This window comes from Anas platyrhynchos, chromosome 25, assembly GCF_047663525.1.
Source record: "Anas platyrhynchos isolate ZD024472 breed Pekin duck chromosome 25, IASCAAS_PekinDuck_T2T, whole genome shotgun sequence".
In the NCBI taxonomy this organism is placed as follows: Eukaryota; Metazoa; Chordata; class Aves; order Anseriformes; family Anatidae; genus Anas; species Anas platyrhynchos.
In genome coordinates, this window is record NC_092611.1 from 4,211,400 (window position 1) to 4,235,222 (window position 23,823).

At 42.2% G+C, this 23,823-nt stretch overlaps 1 protein-coding gene across 1 annotated transcript in view; it reads left to right on the top strand.

Moving 5' to 3' along the window:
- The first annotated feature begins 7,325 nt into the window (after window positions 1-7,325).
- Window positions 7,326-23,823, top strand: part of BARX2 (BARX homeobox 2) — a 36,070-nt gene continuing 19,572 nt past the window's right edge. The window contains exon 1 of the mRNA XM_027444309.3: window positions 7,326-7,840. Within this exon, the coding sequence (XP_027300110.1) occupies window positions 7,654-7,840 (187 nt within the window). The 5' untranslated portion in view covers window positions 7,326-7,653. The remainder of the gene's footprint in view (window positions 7,841-23,823) is intronic.

The following is a 23,823-nucleotide window of genomic DNA, read 5'->3' on the forward strand; positions in this document are numbered from 1 at the left end:
GCTAATGTTAAAATAGCCAGCTGCTACAAGCCAGGCAACAAATCTTTCTGGGGATGGCATTGTCTTTAAACTATGTCTATGAACCTGATTCCTGACCTGTTCCCCAGGTAGGAGCCTTAAGCAGACTTTACAGTAAGTCCAGAAAGGACACTGAGAATCGTAAGTAGCCAAATTAGGCACTTATAGCAGGGGGAAAATTGAAGGAATTGCCTCTGTTCCAAGTACCAGCCCCTTTCCTTGCTGGCCTTCCATGCATACAGCAAGCCATTTCCCCGTGAGCAGGCTACCTCAGGAGGGTAAATTTGGCCAGGACCTCTGAAAAGGGTTTTTACTGTAGCTGCAGTTTTGCTCTTTCCTTGTTTAGAAGGAAAAATCTATAGGCATAGTCAGTTCTTGTTCCTTGAGGATCTTACTGTCTCTTAGTGATAGGCAATGAAAGTCCCAGCCTTACCTGTGAACCTTGAAGACCCAGCAGTGCTACAGTAAATACTGGTATCTTCTGCTATTTCGTGAGTCCCAGAGCCCCTGTGCCTTCTTTGCCCTCGTATTAACTGAGTGCAAGTTTCTATGTCAGTGGATTGCAACAGCATGCTGCCTAGGTAAGTGAAGAGGGACACCTGGGCTTTTGTACAGCCGGGCTCCTTGCAGCTTCTGGCTCTGCAGCCTGCCTGGGAGGGGAAGCCTGAGCCGTCCGGGTAGGACACACAGCACCTGGGTGCTCTCTGGGGGCGGTGGCCCTGGTTGCTTTTGAATGGCTGTGCTGAGATCCATCTGCAGTTTGGGCTTGGGGTCCCACAGAGCCCAGAACGAAGAAGGTTGTCTAGAAACCATTTATAAAGATCAGCACTCGATGGCATCAATAACTCCCTCCGGGCTTCTTGCAGGCTGAGGTAGTGGCAGATTGTCAAAATTACTTAACGTCCTGGAACACCACCCATTCCAGTATGAATAGGCTTCTTGTGTACAACCCACATGATCGTAGTGTTTTTCTGGTGTCTCTATGGAGACTGGAGACATACTTCTGGTCTATTGGTTTGAGATCTCTCTTTCTTCTCTGCTTTCAGGTAAATTGTCTTGTAGGAAAAAGAAAGAAAACAAACAGATATAATCCTTGTGAATAACGAATAAAGCATCAGTCACAGAATGCCAAAACATCCTGGTCCCTTTTATAGGAGTTGGAAATATTTTGATTTTTGAACATACTACCATCCAGCTTGGCAGAGATTTAGCAAGGCTTGTGCAAAAATAATTGGCCTTAAGCAAAGCTGGATGAAGCAGTGAGCATTCAGATGTGTATCGTCACCCAGATTAGGCTGGAGTATGGATTAAAGAGTGAAGCAGTGTTAAATTTGGGAAGCCTACCATGCCAAAAATTAGGGGAGCGTTTTAAAGATGTTCCAGTCCCAAACACTGACACTCTCATGAGATCAGATGCTTCCCCTTACTGTTGGTTCTGATTTCTGCAGAAAAGTGGTTTAAATGAAATTTTTGTTACCTTGGCCACATTAAAATCGATGTCTTGGTTTTCATTGGCATCCTGGAAAGAACAGCAATGTAGGTAGGATGATGAAGAGATGGATATGCAGGATAGAGTTCCCTAGAGAAATGTATGCATGGGGAAACCACTATTGTCCCACTAATATCTGATGAATACTATGGGGTACGAGGCACATGTGTCTTGCCCAAACCAGATGCTTAAATATTGTTTAGGACAGTAGCAAGAATGGTTGCCCTGTGTGATATTCTCCAGGATTTTCTCCTTCCTCAGCAGTGAGGGCCTGTCCATGACCAGTATGATCTGCTACCTCTGCTCCACAGAGAGTCCCATCAGTGTTTTACTGCTCAGGGTGGCACAGAAGGCTCCTTTACATTCCTGATTGCCGCTCCCAAACTCCTCAGCTCTAGTTTACAAGTCCGGATTCTAGCCTCTTAGCTATAGCACGAAAAAACAAATCCCCACTTGCTGAAAGATGGCATATGTTTCTTGGCATCAGCGCAGGTGTACGTGGTACCTATACAACACCCAGAAAACAGAGCCACCCCGTAAACATCTCTCTAAATGCCTTCAGTTCTGTCAGTGAGTCTGTATCAGGGTTCATAATGATTTATTTTATCCAGTTTGGCATGATCTTTGGTGCCCTGAGTAATGGCAAGGCAATGCCTGTGGTGAGCTCATGGAAACCACTCCAACCACCAAGGGCAGAACCTGGTTTGATTTTTGGTAGCAATAGGACCTAGGAAAAGAGAAGCTGTTCAGGTGGTGTGCGTCCCTACAAAGAGGTAACCGGGGAAATAGCAATACTTTCTCACATCCTTCAATGTTGTTTTTTGGGGAAAAAAATGAGGTCATAGGAGGAAAATATTAGGATTTAAACTGTTCTTGACCTGGAGAACATGTGGTGTAGAATGAGAAGGTCTGGCTTCTGTCCTGGGGATTAAAAGAGGGGTCCCCTGCCTCAGTTTCTCTACATGTAGATCTGAGACCACATCCGTATCTCCTTTCTAAGGAGCAACACAATTTGCGATGAGCTCTTTCCATCTTGTGCATTCTGTGCCTGCTACCAACAGCTATTAACTGCATTAGTGCTTTAAAGCAGAGCATCTTAACTGACTTGGGGGACTAGTCACTGTCTTCACTCACATGATAAAAGTACCATTATATTTGATTTCTAGATGATTAAAAGTTGGCTATGAGCAAGGGAGATTAGGCAGAGCGAGATATGAAATGGAGGAGACCCAGCTGATGGTTCAGCTATCATTGTAATTTTACTGAAGAAAGTAACTCAAACCTCAGTTTATTCTGACCAAGTCAACACTGCTACATTGCGGTGTTGTTGCCATAAACCCAGGTCTGTCACATAAGGAACAAAACCTGCTAGTGAAGCCAGGGCTGGTTTGGACCACACAAACACTGCAGCATCACAGCAAGGCAGAGGGACTAGGAGGAGAGTCAGCCTGGCTCTGAGTGTGGTCTGTTGACACTCAAAGAGACACTCAGAGAGGCTGCAGACAGATTTAGAGGTGACAGGCAAAGTAATTGTGAGGATTTGGGACTGGCTCCATAGCTGGAAAAAAACTAATAATTCAATGAAACCGCTGGACTTGGAGCAACCCTAGTCTGCAGTCACTGAGGCCAGGAGTGAAATTTGCTTGTAAAGATAAGCTGGAAGCAACAGCCTCCCCGAAGCCAATGGAGCGCGTGAGCATATGCAATTACCTCTCCGCTTTGCGATTTCTATTACATCGCACACTTCGGTGCCCAGTTGTATCATCTTGCCATCTGCAAAGGGGCCAAGGTAAAGTTCAGAGTCAACAAACACTTCGGTTTCTCTTCCACTCTCTGTTACGCTCCTGCTTTTACAGAGGCCTTCCAGGAGGGGGGGAGAGACCCTGCTCCATGAACCTATGTGGGTTTACATAATTGTGTGCACATGGGGAGGTTTTACACCCTCCAGGTTTTAAAAAGCTTTCTTGGTGATTCCGTATTCTCTGGCATTGGGCAGATTTTAGACACCCTCTTTACTTGTGTTGGGTGGATGCTGATATCTTCCATGCACTGAAGCACTTCGTGCTGAGAGGACAAAGCCTCTGGACACACACTGAAACTGGCCCAAGTGTTCCTCCCTCTTCCTACACATCAAATTTTGCCATTCTGGATCAGGTATCAAGCCCACCACCATGCAGGACAAAGGCATACACTTAAGATCAGAGTGCTGGTATTTAACAGGATTGGATATGTCTGTATGTGTCTGTATTTTCAAAGGTGGTTCAAAGGATTTCACTGGAAAAAAGAATTTTCTAACAATTAAATATGGCAAGGTCAGGGGCCTGAGAAAATAATCTTTGCCCTTTAGACAGGGTAGAAGGGATTTGCAACAAGAAACAACATACTTGAAGGCTTTGACACTTTATTGACAGAAAGGACAAGAAAAAAAAGTTTTGTTTTGTTTTGCTTTGTTTGTATTTAAATTCTTCTTTAAATGGGAAAACTGGTGAACTGAAAATCCATCAGAGAGAATTCCTCTCCTTATACAAATGACCCCAGTGTGCCAGGCAATGTACAAACAGGCAGAAATCACAACTGGCTAGCTCCACCCTGAGCAGAGCCACGGGCTTGAGTACTACCTAAATAACAAATTTAGCAGTACTGCAGTTGCTTAGTTCCTGTAGCCATAATCATGCCCTCTGCTGATGTTTGTGCTGGGACAAAACAAGCCCACCCTACAGAGCCTCATCATTTTCCCAAGGTGCACGGCACCAGTGGGGTTTCAGCACTGCATGGCGGGTGCCTGGTAGCACCAGGGCTGGGATTAAAACACGTCTCCAGAAACCCAGGTTCGGAAGGTCTCCTGCTGTATCAGAAAAGGCAGTGGGCGTCCTGGAAGTTCTACTTTCAGTTCTCTGCCGGAGGGCCAAACACCCTGCCCGGCATCATGCCCGACCCGCTGCTGGCTGACAAGCTCAGGGCAGCGCTATTTTCCTCCTCGGTCCTGGTACTGGCTTTACACACAAAGAACTGCTTCACTCAGTGACTTGCAGGATCGCTTCCCTTGGATTAACTCCCCCTTCCCTCTTGGAAAAGGGCATGTGCAGCAATCCCCAAAACACGCTCTCACGCTGCCATTTGTGGAGTGCAGGTGCTGGGCTCATGCACACAAACTACGTCAAGTCGTCTGCCCTCCAAACCTTTCCTAACATGCCTTTCACTTTCTACCCTCCCGTACGGCCCCATTTCTCAACTGCTAGAGAAACCTTAGGGAGAAGTACTTATCAGCAAGGCTGTCCTACATGGGAAGAGTACTGGGGGCTCCAACAGCTGCTCGGGGTTTGAGTCCCCTTGGCAGATGTTTGCTATTCCAGCCACTTCATTAATGTTGGAAACAAAACCCCTGATTATTCCTGACCAAAGCACCCCCTTTTTGATTGACAGCCAGTGTGTGTTTCATATGATATAACCCATGGTATTGCTCTGGCCACTTTTTAAAAATATATAAAATTAAAAAAAAAAAAAACCACCACATTAATAAAAGTAAGAAAGATACTAGGGACTTATTAGGGTGCGCTAATCCCACCTGCCAGTCCGTCTCCATGGGCTCTGGCAAGGGCAGCGGCGTTTCTAGAGCCCAGGCAGAGGTGCCAGCCCCACGTCCCTGGGTGCCCAGCCTTTCAGACAGGAGGAAGAAATGAGCTTTAAAAGACAAGCAGAGACTCTTGTCTTGCGGTCAGTTGTGCGTAAGTGACTTAGGCGAGCCGATGGTTTCTTCCCCATTTCATTTCTGGGCTGGATTGAGTTGGGCTCATGGAAGACTCCTTGATTTGCAGCACTTGTATTTATTCTGCTCTCAGTTTAGGAAACTTTTCTCTGCTGGGTTTTGTCGGGTTTTGTGAAACCAGTAAACGAGCAGTGAATTTGGAGGGGGGGAAAGGGGCTGCAGCTACTGCCCGCAGACACCGAGGAAGCACAGTGGAGCAAAATGCTGTTTGCTGCTGTATTTGGCTGGTTTGGGATTTAAATCATTAGCTTGGTTTGGATATTTTTTCAGAAATATTCTTTGCATTAATTATTAGCAAGCAGTGGTTGCTTAAGTTAATGTTATTGGTAATTATTTTGTTTCCTTGAAAAAATAACTGTCTGAGAAAGTGGAAAAGAAAGTGTGCTCCTAAAATCTGTTTTATGTTTGAATTAAGCGAGGGTTCATAAAACTACATTCATAATGTAGTCAGCAAATCTCTTTAAATATTTGTAGTTTGTTTAGGAATTAAAGCAACAGTTTAAGTAATTTTAAAATAGTTATATCATCGGGGGAGAGGCTTGTACTTGAACTCCTTGGTTGTTGCTAACATTCTTTTTAAATTCCTTTTAGAAAGATTGCCTTAGTTTCTCAAAATAAAAAATAATTTTTTCCAAACAATTTATTTTAAACAAGAGTGCTCTTCTAATGGTTTCATAAGCAAAATGTTTTATCCTTGTTTTAATATAATTTGCTGCACTGTGTTTTTCTAAAACCACGTAATGAGTTTTTAAGAAAAAAGTTCAAAGGATATGTCAGAAGTATTGTATTTCCTTGTGTCTGTCTTCCAGTGTTGACAGCGCTTAGACAATGCGAGTGTCTATTTTTGTTTTTGGGGCTCTCCAAATCCACAAATATCTATGAAGTTTAAAGCCAAATGATACTTGTAATGAAAACGCTGTCTACGAAAAAAAAAAAAAAGAGGCAGCTTATAGATTTTTAAAAAATATAGATAACCAAAAAAAAAAAAAGAAAAGTTGCTCAAATTATACATGAGAGTGCGAGATGATTTTCTTCCATGAAAGCAGATTCAGTTTTCTAACATCTCGATGTGAGTTTGCTGCTCACCAAAGCACGGAAACTAACTTGGGGCTGCTGAGGTTTTGTGGCTTATATTTAAATCCCTGTGTGAAGCCTACAAGCAATGTTTTGGGGGTGGCACGTCTCCATAAGGAGCCTCTTTACCTGCTTAACATTTGCGGCCACGTGTAATTGCGGCCAGGTCCTCCCGATCCACCCTTCCCCGAGCAAGGTGCCCGGAGAGCTGCGGGGGGGCCCGGGGCTGCGACCCCCGCCTGGGCGAATCCTCTTGGCCCACCGGGGACCTGCAGCGGGCAGCCCACAAGGAGAAAGAAACAATAATAAAATAAAATAAAATAAAATAAAATAAAATAAAATAAAATAAAATAAAATAAAATAAAATAAAATAAAATAAAATAAAATAAAATAAAATAAAATAAAATAGACGGGGCTCAGCCGGCAAGGGAAAGGCGGCCTTGGTGGAGCGGGGAAAAGTCGGAGCGCCGTGCCCCGGGGTCTGTGCCCAGCAGGAGAGGTGCCGGAGCTCGTTTTTGCAGAAATCCCGCTGAGATCAGCGGCGGTCTGCCGGTAAATCACCCCCGGGCTGCCAGAGCGGCCCCGGGACTGAAAACGCCTCTCCGGAGCAGGCAGCGTTTGCTGCAGCGAGGCACCTACGGATCGTGGGGGGTTTGGTTTTGGGTTTTTGTCTTTTTTTTTTTTTTTTTTTTTTTTTCTTGCAACTTCGGTGCCGCCGGGGAAGGCTCCAGGCTCGGAAGGGGCCGCGGCCACCGGCCCTGAGCTTTAGGGTCCGCGCATCCCGGGGGCTGAGCTCCCCCCACCCTCGTGCCCGCACTTTTCCTTTCGTTAAATAATCGCAGGGGAGGGAGAAAGGGGAGGTGGGGGGAGAGAAAAGCCTAACCTGGATGCTTTCCAGGAGCCCAAAAAAAAAAAAAAAAAAAGGGGGAAGAAACACACACACACACACACCCCGGTATCTTAAAATAGAGCGCAGGGAGGGGAGAGGAGCGGCGGGATCCTCCCCGCCCGGCGCAGGGTAACAATGGTGCTCGGCGGGGAGCAGCGGGCGCCCTGATTGACAGCCGGAGCGTCCCAAAAAGGCCGCGGCGAGATGCTTATCGGCGCCGGGGCTATATAGCGGGCGGCCGGGCGCGGCGCGGGGCCGGCGCAGCGCAGCGGAGCGGAGCAGCGCGCAGCGGAGCAGGCGGCGGGGGCAGAGCCCGGCAGCCCCCCGCAGCCCCCCGCAGCCGTCCCGGGAGCCCATGAGCGGCCGCCCCCGGCTCTGGCAGCCCCGGCTCTGGCAGCCCCCCGCAGCCCCGGGGCCATGCACTGCCAGCCGCAGCCCCGGCTCGCCGCTCCCGGCCGCGCCAAGGCAGGCAGGAGGCGCTACAAGACCTTCATGATCGACGAGATCCTCTCCAAGGAGACGTGCGACTACTTCGAGAAACTTTCCCTCTATTCCGTCTGTCCGTCCCTCCTGGTCCGGCCCAAGCCGCTGCACTCCTGCGCGGGTAAGGCGGCTCTGCGGGGGGGGGGGGGGGCTAGGGGAGGGACGGGGACCGTGGGGAGCCCGACCCGTTCGTCCCGGGGGGTCAGGAGGCGGCTGGAGGGGGACCCCCACCCCATCCAGCCCCCACCCCGTCCAGTCCCCTGCCCCTCGGGACCCCCACCCCATCCAGCCCCTGGGGACCCCCACCCCATCCTGCCCCGCAGGAGGCTTTGCTGCTGCTGCTCTGCTCCTCCCGGGGCGGGGGGTGCCGGCGTTGGGCCGCCAGGGCCCCCCCTCTGCCCGTGCGGGGCTCAGCCGCGATGCCCCGGGGATGGGCGCAGCGGGAGGGCAGCGGCCGAAGCCCCCCGGGTGCGCCCTGAGCGCCGCGGTGCTCGCCCGGGGCTCTTCGCTGCCAGCGCTGCGACTACAAAGGGAGGGCAGGGAGCTGGCAGCAGGGGAAAAACGACTCCCTTGGCTTTTTTTGAGCCCGAGGTTCTCGTTTCCTTTGAAAGAAGTCGGGCTGTTTCTAGGTGTGGAAGCGCTTCTGTTGGGGTCTGGACCTGGTGCCTGCAACCACAGCTCTGCCCTGTACACATCCTGCGTACACAATACATCCACAGGAGCAACGGGGGCTTGGCCACGGGCGTTATTAAATTTCACAAATGGATTGGTCTAATGTGAGCTTTTAAAATCCGTGTTCAAAATAAAAATGTCATTTCTATAATGCATTCCAGATTTTAAACAAAGAAAAAGAACCAGTTTGTTGGTGAAGCAGGTAGTTTTCCACATTCACATTCTTCCCAGAATGCCACACTTGCGGTGGTGACACCTAATGACTTGGGTGATGAAACCGAAATTCACAAATACATTATCCAAGGAATCTTAACTGTGCAAAAATATTTTGAAAAGTCTAATTTTTAGTTAAGTAATATGTTTCAAGGTCACAAATTTTTATTCTTCCTGTTACTAGAAGTTCATTTTGCATCTCTGTGATGCTGTGCTTAAAATTGCAAGCCCTACACCACTTTGGCTTTTTTTTTTTTTTTTCCCTCCTGTGCTAAGGCAGGTATAAATAAGAAGGAACTTTCCAGGTTGTAGTGAAGCTGCACTAATATAAAACCTGCTGGTACGTTGCTAAGAGTTTGATCAGTAGAGTAATCCCTTGGTCTTTCTCCAACCTCAATATTTGTTTTGCAAATGTAACTAATTAAAGAACCAAAATTGATTAGAAAGCCAAATGACAATTAAGTCCCAGGATCGCCAGCTTTTCAAAAGAAGTTACATGAATAGTGTGAGCCTTGTTCAAAATTTATTTCTTCCTATTGATTTGTGCGTGAAGTTCATTGCTTTCTCTGACTAATCGCTGCCGTATTTTTATGTAAGGAGACCTGGTTGTTAATCAAAATATTGCTGACAAGGGAATTTTTCAGCGCTGATCCCTCGCTACTGCGTAGACAGTGAAATTCTGGGTTTGGCCAAAATAGGCATGAAAGTCTCAAATGGGTTCAGTGTATTGCAGCTTGCACTTACGTGTGGAGGGCCCAATTCTGCTTGTATTGGAGTCAGCGATGCCACAGCCTGCCACAGACCTCCATGGCCAGGAAGGGGGAGACTTTCACCTCCTCCTGGTTAGAACAGCCTGCTGTACAGCAAGAGAGAGCGTTAGAACAGAAAGCTTCTTGTAGCACCCAGAAGGAACATAACCCAAACATTTACCAACATCCAGAAGCATGTATGATGAACTTAGTATCGAACAATGGTTTGAATGTCACCTTTCGTTTTTTTAAAGAGTGGGGTGCTTCCCAGCAGCTGTTTCAGCTCTCATCACCCTTGGGGTGTGTGTGTGTGAGGGGAGAAATTCTTTGAATATGTGGTTCTGTGTCAGGTATAGCAAGCATTAGATTTTCAAGACTAATATATATTCATTAAATAGTCATTAATAATCCTCAGATAACTTAGCAGTGTATTCTGAGCGATGCTAGCATGGCTTTTGTGGTAACTGCTGAATTAAAGCCTTACTTCTCTTTGTGCCTGGGATCTTTAATGAATTTGCCCTCAAGATTGTGTTTCTAGCCCAAGCTCTGGCCTGTCCCTGTGTCAGGGTGGAATGTGAATATCTGCTTCTAATGCCCTAAGCTTCATGGAGTTTCAGTGATTGAGAAGTGGTATACAGAAAGGGATTTGTTTGTGGGATTAAAACTGTAAAAGAAATGAGTACAAAAGTCCATGCTTCCAAATTGTGAGCTTTACAAGGCTGATAGGTACTATTAAATTCCTATATGTATTAGGTAATTGGATTTTATTATTATTAAAGAGAGGAAATTCTGTCATTGTCTAAGGAATAGATATTTTTTGTGCTCTTCTCCAAATATAAAAGAATTTGAAAAATGCCCAACACAAATCTGTTAAAAAAAAAACACTACTTAGAAGTAAAGACTGAAGAAATACCATGCTATAGCGTTTAACTTACCGCATGTGTGTCCTTCATCTCTTGAATTAATCGGGAAAACAGTGAGCTCTTATTCTCTTTGCAGTCTAAAATAAATGAACCTGAATCTAAATCACAGAAATTTATTTTGCCAGTGTGGTCCTAGCAGGGACCTGGGACACGTTTGACGCAGTAATGAGTAATTAGTTCACTTCAGCTGAACTGCTCTTCAGCAGCATGGCTTTTTCTTGGTTCAGAAGTCAAATTTTTAGGTTTTTTCCTACGCTAAAGAGTTGATAGTTCTTTCATCTAGAATGAAGTCAGAGAAGTCTGACATGCTTTGTAATTTTTTTGAAGCTGAAGGACATAAGATGTTGTACAGCACGTGTGTTTAACAACATCCCTTGTTAAGTGAAGAGATTTGAAAAACGTTGGTAACAAAATGGAAAATATTTTCTCTTGGCTGTGATCAAAGATTAAATATTTAAGCGTGTGTAGCTGAATTGGCACAAAGCAAAGCTGTTGAGTAGAGTGGGATGGGGGGGTGGAAGAAGTGTTCGGGACTCTTCCCGTGCATTGTCAGGTCGAAGATTGACATTTTAGTTACGAGGAGCGTTCAGGTCTAGTGCAAAGCTCAGCAATCTCGTGGGGAAGAATCCCATTGCGAAGAGCTTGGAACAAGCCCCAGACAAACTTCTCTGGAAAGAAAAATGCAATTCCCTGTAAAAGGGATCCATCATTAGCTTAAATTTGGTCTATGAATAAGTATCGTGGCATTTACTGAGCCAAATAAACAAGAAGGCTGTATTCATACCAAATCTGTTACAAAATGCTTGTCCAGGTTCACAGACGTTATGATCAATAAACAGCTCATTAAGTATTTAAGTGGAAGTATTTTCAGATGGTGGTTAGTATCTCTTTGATTTTTGACTCTGACAGCGAAAACATTATTTATTCTGTTTCATGATATTTAATTATTTATTGGCTTTTCATATATCCTATTTAACTTGTCTAAGTAATGGTTACAGCATTAATATATACTGTGCCTGGTTCAGTGCAGTGACTTCTTAAGGCTTTAGAAACCTCGGGCTTGCTTTCGGACTAAGTAGAGTCCCGTAGGAATCACTTTTCAAAGAATCTTTATATCATTTCTTAACTTTATACACTTTACAAATATTTATAGGAGAGCCTATACTGATTCTGTTTTGTTTCCTGGCTTTTTAATATTTATTTTTTTAATTTATTATTACTATTATTATATTTTACTTTTTAAAATCTTGTCTTAGTGGGAAGTTCAAAATCCAATTGTCATATTTGTAGTTGTGGGCACATTATAGAATCAAAGGACACTGTCAGTGCGTGATGTTAGGAGGTCAAACTGGAAAAGTTTCAAATGTGTCAAAGCAACTAAAATTTATTGAAAAAATAAAAGATAGAGTGGTTATAGCCTAGCAGGGGGAAAGTTAAGTGGTGTTCCTGGTGATATTGGAATTGGTGGCATTGTGTATTAATAATGAACAATATTGGTTTTGAATGTCCTTTCTAAACTATCCAACTGAACTGAGATGCTGGATTAAAAAGAGTCACATCGCCCTTTTTGAGAGAGCTTGTTATGAAACTTCAGTTTATTTTAGCAAAGTTGGTTGCGTAAATTAGTTGTTGTCTATGTTTTCTGTGAGGACCCATGCTGGAGGACAAGTTCTGGAGCTCATAAAAATATAAATAAATCTCAAATTTGAAAGTATCTTGGTGATTTACAAGTTAAACCCCAGTGAACATCAGGATAACTTAGATCCACTCTACACCAAGGTTTTTACTGGTGCGTATCTAAGGTAGGACTGCACCTCTTTTTGTCTGCTACAGTAGCCATGCTAGAACAATACCTTGTATGAACATAGATTTACAAATGAAGCATTCATATTAGCGTGGTTTTACTTCTCTTCTTAGAGAATTAGCTACTTTGATACTTGTACTTACACTTGTGTAAGAGGAGTTGCATTGAAGGGTATTGTACTGCTCCACATATATTTAAAAGTGCCACACCTTCACTGAGTGGACATAACCCTAATTTTCCTGGCTTGTCTACATCTTTTTGAAAATTTACTACTCTGCTTGCTAGTCTGTGAAATGAGTTGCTCTAAAAAACAAAGTACTAATTGTGTCTTGCTTCCTTGAAGTGATTATTTTGGTGTTTATTTATTTAGGGGTGCTGGAGAATAAGACCTTGTTTTGTATTTGTACAGTCAGGGTTTTAATGGATGTAGATATGTAGTATAGAATTCTTCAAAACTTGAATTCTTATTTTCCAGTTCCTTTGTTTGTCTTCGGTTGTTTTATCTTAGGATGAAATTAGGAACTGATTATCCCAAAGAGCTGCCATTATCATGATATATTTGATTTTTTTTTCTCTCTGGACTGAATTAAGTGATACTGCTAAATACTGGGACCTGTGGGAAATCACTGCTCATGCAGTAAAGTGTGAGCATAGATATTCCTGATCTCCGATCAGTCTTGTCAACCTGTTCAGGAAATCATGGTGAGAAAGTAGCTTTACTGAGTCTTAAAAAAAACTCGGGTTTAATATCAGTGACCTCAAAACAGAGAGTCCTTCTGATTCTGTTTGAAAAGGCCTTGATATGGGTAAGGTTTGAATTTGCTCTGGGACATTACTTAAAATTGTGATGGAAGGCATTTCTCTTGCTGAAACACTTTGCTGCACCTTTTTTTTTAAATCGAACAGATTTTGGTATGGGGCTCCTGGGAGAGAGCTGGGAAAGGAAAAGGGAATCAATGTAGTGTGTATTTGAGTGCAGGGAAAAACGAGATGCCAGGCGCTCCAAAGCATATTATATGAAACCTAACAGCTGGATTAATGCAGTTAAACAAATACAGAGTTGTGGGTGTATCTTCTACCAGGCGATCTCACACCTGAGTGTGCCAAGCCTCCCGGCAGCGCTGCGTCTCCACTGGGACCATCCCCAGCACAGTGCGGCGTTTCTGCCGGCAGACCTTTGTTCGTTATTTCAAGGAGTTGGAAAGAGCCTTTATCTTGTTGTGTGTATTGTGGCTGCTCCAAAGAGCGTTCTGACCTAGCTGCCTGAAATGGATGCATATGGTGGCAGAAACTGGGATTTGAGGACTCAGGAGGTCCCTTAAAGTCCTGTGTCCCAAAATGTGCTTGTCAAGGGAAGCAGACCGCAATGAATATCTTTTTTAATCCACCAGCAAAGAGTAATAGGTGCCGACTTGCAAAGCTGCAAGTATCTATGTGGGAATCTACACTGCTGCAGTACTGTTTGTGTGGATTTTTTTTCTGATTCTTTTGTGCGATCTTGTGCAAAAAATATTTTAAAAAATGAATTACTGGGTTTAGTTTACAGAGACAAGTTTAATTCTGTAGTTTAATAGTAAAAAGTAAGGACAAAATAAAAATAAATACTGAGAAGTATGAAGTGGTGTTTCTGTAGGTGCCTCTGATCCACTATTAGGTAAACTATTGAGTATTACTAGTGAATGTAAGATACTTCAGAGACAACGTTACTGAATACAGATCCTAGAAAACTTGGTTGTGTTTAAGCTGGTGTTTAAGAGCACTCCTTGGAAAACCTAGAAAAGTCAGAATTTGTTTTCTCATTCTCTGCGGGACTGTCTCCCTGTTCTGCTAGGAGGTAAGTCCAAGTTTGGTTAAAATTCTCAGCCAGAAAACTACCCATCGGTTTCAGCCCTTCAAAAAAAAAAAAAGTGCTTGTGCAGCAATCACGCTGAATGCCAATCTCATACCAGCCTCAGAGCCGAAGTAAACTGACCAAATGCCGTAGACTTGTCAAGTGGATTCATCTGTAATGGCTGAAGCTTAAGCACAAAATTTAATTTTAAAGAGCTTGGCATTTTTCAGGACGTCTGCCTTGGTTTTTACATGTTTTGATGTCTTTAGCAGAAAATATAGTTCAGAAATGCCAAAAAAGTGGTATATGAGCTGACTAATAATAACCATATATTTGGAGATGAGTCTGTCAATCCTCTCAGTCAGATTATATCCAATATTAGAGGTGGTATTTCAGAAGTGAAGCAAAACCAGAGCAGAGTCTGAATTTGAACACAGGTCTCACTTAGATTGAACACAGAAATCTGGCTCTAAAGTAGTTTAAATGCTGAGTTATTTAAAAATCTGCAATCAAGACAGAATTTCGCTGTCTTTATCTCGGTGGTGTTAATCTTGAATAAAATACATTAATGAAAGGCAAAATCACAAGGAACAAAACAGAAAATCACACCCCAGTGATTGCAATAAAGCCTACTGTGGAAAGTAATCAGCATTGTGGTTGTGGTTAAGTATGAATAAGCATTGCGGAGGAATGCTCTAATAGAAGGTATTAATGAATGTGGGATTCCACTGGGAAAATTGACACCTACACCTTATTTTCTAAAGCCTCACAGCTTACGCTGAGTGCAGTTTAAATCCATCTGCGCATTGTTTTAGGTTTAAATGCTGTAGATTTATAAAGAGCCTGCTGACCTCAGTTCGGATCCTGCTCACAGCAACTGTGCGATGCAAATCTAGTGCCACGGCTCTCAAGTTGTTGTGATTTATTCTTTTTATAACTTATTCAGCTTGCTGGTGTTAAGTGCAGGAGAAGGAAGCCTTGTAGAATAAACGTCCCACCTGCATTGCTGCCTTCAGTACCAGATGAGCATGAACAAGGGCAGAATCTTTCTTGGGGAGATTGGGAAAAAAAATATGCGGACTTGTACTGAGGCAGCAAGTTGTGTGAAGTTCCCTATCTACTCACTATGGGCAGCAGCGCAGTAGCGAAGGAGCTTTATTTCCCTTCTACTTACTTGGGTTGCTAATTACATCTATCTTCCAGTGAAGAGTTTGGTGAAGGGAGAGCTCACGCTATTATAACCGTGGTGGCGTGGTGGTTGGGACATAGATACTCCTTCAGAAAGGGTTTAGTGTTTAAATGCTGGTAAGAGCATTCCAAGCAGGTCTGGCTGACCAAAAGAAATCTCTGCCTTTCTGGCTTTAAGTTGCTTCCATGCCCTCAGCACAGACCTGCGAGTAAAGGTTTGCCTGGAACTGCACACGGCAGAGCCGATCATCTGGAACTATCTTTACGGCGGGAACCAGCCCCCGTAGACAGCTTGCTCGATACGCTTGCTAGAGTTGTTTCTTAGCCCAGTGCTGGCATTTACTGTGTTAGGGAGTAAGCTATCCCTGCTCTTGCTCACTGTTGCTCTGATTATCTTTTTTTCTTGACTGTGATGCTCTATTTCTTATGCTCATTCCCTTGATACCTTATCCAGTGAGCAGTGACTGCAGCTCTCAGGCTTTGCAGACCACGTACAAAATTTCTACGCTTCGTAGAGGAAATACAAAGATTAGTGAGAAAAATGGATGTTTTGGTTTGTTGGTAGATAGGAAAAATAACAATCACTTGACCTTTTCAGTTCAGAATGAAACAAAATGTTTAAGAGTTTATTTTGGCAAGTTTAAAGCCCAAAAATTGGGGGTGAAAAACAGATCAAATAATTAATCTGGAATAAAATATTGAAAACATACCTTCTAAAGCCTAAAGTGAAACTTCCTAACACTTTTTTTAAGAGACATTTGGCAAAGCAATGAAGCTGATTTCTGTATTGCAAGATTTTTCTTTCTTTTTTTCTTTAATATATTTTTGATGGGAGGAAGTTATGACTGAACATTTTCAGTCAGTGCTATGTAAGAATTGCTCCAGCTGGACTGCAGAAGCCAGAACACATTAACACAAGCTTTGTTTGCTGTGGAAAAATAGTTCCTCGGAAAGCTTAGGAACCTGTTTTGTGATCTCAGGTGTATTTGTGTACTAAGTCAAGAGAAAGTCCGTAAGTGAGCTGGGTCACAAGAACAAGCTCGTGGGAGCTGAGCAGTGGGTGGCCGATGGATGCTTTGACTTAGCAGGGAGAAGAGCACAGCGTTGCACTGCTCTGGTGAGACAGACAGTTAGGTCTCCTGCAGGTTGGCACAACAGTGTCTGCTCACATAGATTTGTAGAAGAAAATGTCCTCTGTTTGCATTGTTTTTTCTTTCTCTGTTAGGAAGAGTTTCTGTGCAATGTCATGTCTGATCACTCCCACCACTGACAGCAGGGACAAGACATATGTGAGAGTTTCAGAGTAGCTTAGCAGCAATAAATTGTGAGGTCATATAAATATTATCATCCAGGGGAATATTGAAAATGGATTTCTCTTCCCCCCAGTTATCAATTAATTCTTGTGTTCTAGTGCTCTGGGAGAATCTGAGACTCTGAGAAGCTTCTAGCCCTTGTTGAGTGATGTGAAATTCCCCAAGCTACATTTTAATGACATCTTTAAAAATATATATAGATTTGGTGTTAGGACCTGGCTAACACAGTAAATACTTAATATTTTCCATCTTTCTCTCATGTAACTTTACATTTTGACTGATTCTTGGCTTCTTTTCTCTCATTTCTCTTGGCCAGAAGACAGCTCGGAAGAACACCAATTTACCGATTGCAGATATTTCAGGCAGGTGTTTGGATACTCGGCACCGAGACCATTACAGTAACTGAAAGGGAGGGTGAAGAATAGCCTATACCTAAATACTCCTTCCAGCCTCCCTAATGTGGACTCCCCACTGGTTATAAAATCTCCTCCAGCTGCAGCCAGCACATCTGTGGCACTAAGTCCTGCGCTCTGGGTGATGCTGGTAGGACGTGTGCCATGAGGCTGCCAGGGGCTTGATTCTGCTCTCAGCTACCTGATGAGAATTATTGAGGGTGCTGGTGTTCCTGGCGACAGCATCAATCTGTTGTCTGTGTAAAGTCTCTCTGAAGTGTACATGGAACGGCAGTCCAGCATCTCTTCCTTTTATTAAAAAACAACAACAAAAACCACAAATTCTTTTATTTCCTTTTTGACCAGTCTGTGCATACCTATCCAGAGTTGCCAATTCTTGTAGAGCATAAACATTTATAGTTCAGTAAGAAAAAACGACTATCAGTAAAAACAAGACACTTTCTAGAAGAATATCCTGGCATACATGATGAGAGCTCGGTAGGTCAAGTCTGTCTTTTCCCAAGTGTAAGACTTCTGATTGAACTTGTGTCTTCATCAGTATTTACTTCTGGAAATTATTTGAGCTCTCTAAAACACACAAACTGAAAGAACGACACCCTTAATCAACAACTCCTAGACAATCTTTGTGTGTGTGTTTTAAAACAGGAAAAAAGAGATCAGTTTTCCAGAAGTTCTTAAATAAAATTCCTGTTAATAATGTGATTATAGAAAATTTGTAAATACATATGCTTTTTTTTTTTTTTTTTTTTTTCTGTGATATTCAGAGCAACAACCTTATGATGACCTTAAAATGTGTTTGGATGTGCGCATTCAGGTCTTATCTTGTAAATTCTTAAACATGCCAGTGGTTTTTATTCATGTAGTTAGTTGGCTGATTTCAACAGGACTACTCATGCAAGGAAGGACTTGAACTAGAAATGTTTATATTTGCTCTATAACTCAGATAATCTTTCTACTCATTCTGTGGATTTTTCTTTCAAAACAAGGGAGAGTTTTCAATGTAAGTCACCTTTAAACATTTGCTCACTGTTTGGCTCTGGATATTTCTGCTAATGATTATCTTACAAGTTGCAGGATAGTTAATGGCTAGTTTTCTACCTGTTACTTTTTTTTTAACTAGGATTTAACCCATGGAAGTTGGATTTCACCTGAAGTAAACTTTAATAGGCATCTTCAGAACAAGTGTTGAAGCAAGAACAGGTCCCCGTAGCTTTGTGTGTGCAGGTGCCTGATGCCACATCTAGTATCCAGCTGCCTACATGCATACGTTAAAATCCAAAACACTGTTGTGTAAGCACACAAGGGTTGAAGCCTTATTAAAAGCATCTCCTCTTTTACAAGACAGAGAAACGCGTGTGATGTGTTTGTGGTTACTTAAACAGGGTATTCTGTGACAGGTTAATCTGTCATCTTTGAAGCAAAATTAGCAGCGGTGGTACTTCTTACGGTAAGTACTTGCCTGCAGCACGTATCACGGGCACATAATTGCATTGCTCTGTACGTATTTAGGAGGGCCTAGTGCTTGGGCTCAATTTTACTCTTGCAGCTCAAAGACGAAAAAGAAGAAAAATAAGAACAAATCCCCCTGAAGCAGAAAACAAGTAATGTAATAACTGATACAATATGATGGTGAAAAGTCTGAACCAAATGTTTTTGTGTAGTGTTTTTTGGCCACAAAATGTTTGCATGTGTTTGTGAACACATTTGGTTTTGCCCTTCTGTCTGTTTTCTTCAAAACCTTCTCTTGACAGCTACGGTAGTAGTTCATTTTGTTCCTCTGGTGACTAAATAGTGGAGGAGCTGATATTTGAAGTTTTCTGTAACAGCAGAGGGCAATACCAGGCAGTTCAGATCTCTGCTGTCTGCTCTTTGTTGTGCTCTTTCGCTTTCTGTAAGCAAATTTGTTTTAGGTTGCTCGATGGTAGTGAGATTCTCCACTGAGGGACAGGAAACCATGCCAAAAGCTAGAAGGGTTGGTTTTACCTTGTTGCAATAATTTACAGAGCAATCATAAATGATGGGAAGGCGTTTGATGAAGTGGGTGAGGAACAATTGATGTATTATTTTAGTTAAAATGACTTAGAGCCCAATCCAACTCCCACTGAAGTCAATTAAATTGTAGTTGGATCAGGGCCCACATGAGTCAAATTCAATTATGCCTTAACTGTAAACATTTAGAAGCACATTATATTAAAGTAGTTTAAAGCTTAGATTTCGTGAACACTTTGAGTTTTAATGTGATCCTAGACTGGTAGCTTTTTATTTGTGTGGCTCTAATGAAACCCTTTTTCTTGTGGCTGAGACAGAGACCTCTGCGACGGTGCCCGACGGTGCCTGACCACTCCAGCACCTCTCTGTTGTGAAGAGATGTCACCGTGGTTGATACTGTAGATATATTTCTGTCCATCAGAGACGAGTTGGTTAGCATTTACATGAGAAGAGACAGCAAAGATGATTGAGAAGAGATTTTTAGAAATCAGGGTTGTTTTTATTCCTAATTGTCTGGATTTAGAGAGCTTACTTGTGCAAGTATTAGCTCATAAGCTGCTGAAATGTCTGCATGATCTAATCTCAAAACTGGAGTGGGTATGGAGATTCGTCTTTGTCTCAGCAGAACAAAGTACAGCATCCAAAATATTATTTAAAAAGAGAACATAATAAAAAGATGGATTTATATATGCGTTCAAGTTTAACAACATATGGTGTTTTCAGAAACTCAGGGAGATCATCTTTTAAATTGTGACTCTTTTAGAGAACGTTTTTGTGTCTTATGAATTCAGGGTTGATCCTTCTCATTCTGTCCTTAGAATTTCTCCCCATCAGCTCTTTTCCAACAGGGTGAAGGTGTCTCCCTGCTGTTTGGAGCAGCTCAGAGTCGGCAGGTATAGGGTTTCCTGGCTTGCAGCTGTCCGACCCAGCCAAGCAGGCTATCTCTGGACGTTTTAGCACCACATCCCAAGTGCCATCACTAAAGATCTGTCAGAAGCTTTGGACATTGCGAACTGTCTATACAAGAGGGGATAGCTGTTAAATGGGGTCATTAACTAGAGGGAACTAAATTTGTCCCCGCAGTTAAACGATCGCCCAGTTAATGCCAAGTGTTGAAAGGACTTCTGCAGGGTTTGAAGCTGGTCTGTTTCATTTTCTGTCTTCGTTAAACAGCTGTGTTTCAAACGAATGGTAGGGCCTGATCCTTGTTTTAACTAAGGACACAACATTGCTCTGGCTCTGTGAAAGTCTTTGTGGTGGATGGAAATGCTGTGTGTTTGCAGAGCAGCTAAAGGACAGAAAATGGGACGTAGGTGTGGGATGTTTCTACCATCCCATGGGTAAATATTATGCTGTGACTGGTGCTTCCCCTGCACAGTAACAAGCAGCCTCGGGGACATGTGAAGCAGATCATTACCCGCTCTGCAGAGGCACTGCCACGGTTCCTATTCCTGGCAAAGCTGCTGGGAGACCTTGGGGTACCTGCACAGGATCATTGGGGGGATCACCTACTTGCTGGCACAGTTGCTTTGGCTTTTTCTGGTGTGGGATGGGAGAGGCTGTGCGTTAGCAAGTGCATTTCAGGCAAGGCTGTTCGGGAGTGAAGCTTCTGGATTTCCTTCTACTTCTCCCCCATACCTTCTTCTAGTCTTTCCTTTTCCAGTATTACATTTAGATTGCATTCAGAATACATCATACAAGTGGATAATGCTAAAGGAATGGACCTGGGTTTGTTCTGAATCACTTGAGACTTCTCTTAATATTTGGTTTGTTTTTTGTAACAAAGCTCTTCCACTGCAATTAGTGGTGGAAATGAAAGAGATCCGTAAGACTGCATGCACAGCTAGCATAGGGGTCTCTTTAGAGCTGTTTAGTTGGCTAAATAGGCTTGTTTTTTAGTGTGGTAAACTTAGTTTGGCAAATGATTTCATTTTCTTTTATGCTGTTGTAGCTTTCATGGTTATTTCACCTTTTCATATCCTCTTCTGTTTTACATGCTTTTCTTTTAATACCAGGATCAACTAATAGCTTCCATTAACATTTTCCAAAGAGCTTACAACTATGAAATAGGTATTTCCCTTCAAATAAGAGTAGAAGGTGATACCCAACCAGTAGTGTTAATGGGGGTGAGGAGGTAAAACCACTGTAAACTTTAATGTATGACTCTTATGGCACATACTTCGCTTAAAGAAAAATACTGCCTGTTTTCTTCCCCACAAGTAAACAAAGATATTACCATGAAAGCAGCGTAGAAAACCAGATAGCTGTAGTTGAATAGCTGTGGCTTTAACATACTTGCAAAAAAGCCTGATTCTCCTTTTGACTTTGTCACTGATTTGTGATCCATGCCTTATTTTCTCCCTTCTTAATATGAGCACAATTAGACATGTCACAACCTGTAAAAATGCATTAAAATCAGTTGACAGCTATTTAAATTCTGAGCATTACTATTATGTATTCATAGATATTGACTGCTTAGTACAGCTTAGGCGTGATTCGTTTGACTCATATTAACTCACCAGTGATCTGAACTTTGATATTTTTATAGCTTTTTGAAATGTTTACAATGTTTTTACCTGGTGATTGTATTTCTCTACCTCCAAGTATATGCCTGCAAAATAAAAATGTTACTTTACTGTAGTAAATTACAGGGTACTGAAAACGCTGCCATTCATTGCAGTGTCTTGATGGCAACTTTGGTTGAAGAAAGACATTTCCTTTAGGGGGAAATATGTTGAGAAAACTAGTATTTCTTAGGAAGCTGCACTGGTGCAGATTTTCTGAGTACCTTTGCAATGTTTGGCACTTCTTGCTGATGATTTACCAGGACATATCTCAATTACTTTGAAACCAGTCATGCCTACAAGGTATTCACTGAGCAATTTCTACAGATGAAGTTACAGTGAAGTAGTTGCTATTGCTTGTTGCTGCTTTGTTAGTTAAAGGAAAAATCTAGCCAGAAGAAACTACGTGTTCATTCCCAGTACCTGGCACATAGCTTTAGCATGGTTTAAAATACAGGGGATTTTTTTTTTTAATTTGTTGTCTCAGGATGATTGTTTTCCCCAAAGCCAATCACAGATCATTTGCCTCTAGTAATTGATACCAACATTGGACAAAATTGCTCAGTTTATGACAAAATTTCTTTAAGTGTGAAAAGTTATTGCTCTGGTTGAACTGGGGTCACTTTGCACACTGAGAGCAAATTCAAATTCATCCCTCATCTAGTTTCTCTCCACAAGAATTTTCTTCTTTCAGATGTCTCACTTTTTACAATGATCAGTGAATAGCGAGGCTTACGTCTTTTAAACTCTGATGTTCAAATGTTGCTTTTCTTAGTACCTCTTGATTTACCCCATCCCCACGTTATTTACTCCTTGAAGTCAGGAGAAGTTTTGGGTGTGTAGGAAAAGAAAAGGAATTGCATCAGATTGTAAATATATGACCATTTTCTGCTGAGCATTCATTTAGCTGTCAGCTTGAGACATGCTGTTGTGAGCAGGGATAACCAAATGGAGTTTGATTTTGCAAAGCCCAGGGAATATCAGAGACCTTTACAGCTCAATGGCTTGGCCAACTCTACTCAACTTTGTACCTGATTCACAGTGTGAAGCCAGTTAAATGCTTATCTTTCCTCCTACATACAAGAAAATGGTGTCTCATCACACACGTGCAAAATATTATAAAATCTTTTGCTAAGAAATGCAAGAGAAGCCCAAAGTAATATGGACAGTAGGGATTGCAACATTGACATGTATACATATAACTGTGTTCTTTGTGAGGATTAACTAAGCACAAAAAAAATCTGTATTTTTTTTTCCCTCCAGAGAGACGTCTGTAGGAGGGAAGAGGCTTCCATGCAAATCACATTTAGATGTTAAGACAAAGTTGCATTTATTACTTTGCAAGGATTTCAAATAATTTATTAGTAGTTTTTATCCATACATTGACCCTTTTGATTTTTTTTTTTAATTCTGTCCATGTTCAGCAGTGTTTTCTGACATGTTCTCTCACTGAGCTCTTTCTTGCTGTCTCCCCTCAGCACAAACTGCTTCTGATAATGTTTGAGTTCAAGTCGAACTTTCGAACCCATGACGTCAAGTTGGTTTGGAATTAGGCAAAACCAGTTTGCCCATCCCTCGTTGTAAAAGGGTTAATCCTCTAAACTATTGAGAGACAAGGGCAGGGAATTATGAAAGGAGCCCCTGTTTTATAAGCATTTGTATTGCCAGTGCTTGAATACTTATAATAAGTAGGTTACTTCAGTGATTAATGACTGCATTTTACATGCTGACGATGGATGATATGTCTTATTGTAGAAGCCATTATTTTTTTATTTGGTCTCTTTACCAAAGCAGTACTGGAAATGAGACATTAACATCTTGGTGGGAGTATGTTTTCTTCTCAACAACTTAATGAAGAGTGACCCACAAAGAGGAAAAATAATTGAAATAATGCTTTTTCTTTTTTTTTCCTCTCCATAATGTCTGCAAAGATACACCAGGTGAATTGTAGATGGATTTGTTCTAATGCAGTACTTTTCATTTTCATTAGAGATTCTCATTTTGTTTCCTCCAAGCTGGAAAGGAGTAGAAATGTGGTGTCAGTCTGAAGTTTTATGAATGTAGAAGGGACATGTTACTTAGCTGTCTTAAATTCAGTCTTTTTTGACTCATTTTAAAACAAAGCACTAAAACCAAAATAATTTGAGATCTTTAGCTAATTTGAGCTAATTCTTATATCAGATTACAAAGTTTCTGATTTTGCCTTAGTATTAGTTGCATGTGGGTTTTTTGTTTGTTTTTAACTACTTTGATATTTTGTGTGTTTAAAGGAGGTGGTGGTGGAGTATTTGTGGTGGTCTGAATACACTGGCTAGACACGGGAAATCATTTTAGTAAGCCAGCTGTATGCATTCAACGTTGCAGCCATTTAACTTAAAGGTTTCGTTTCTACATAATGATTTAATAAAGAATGGAAGAAGAAGACTTAAAATAGCACTCCTGAAT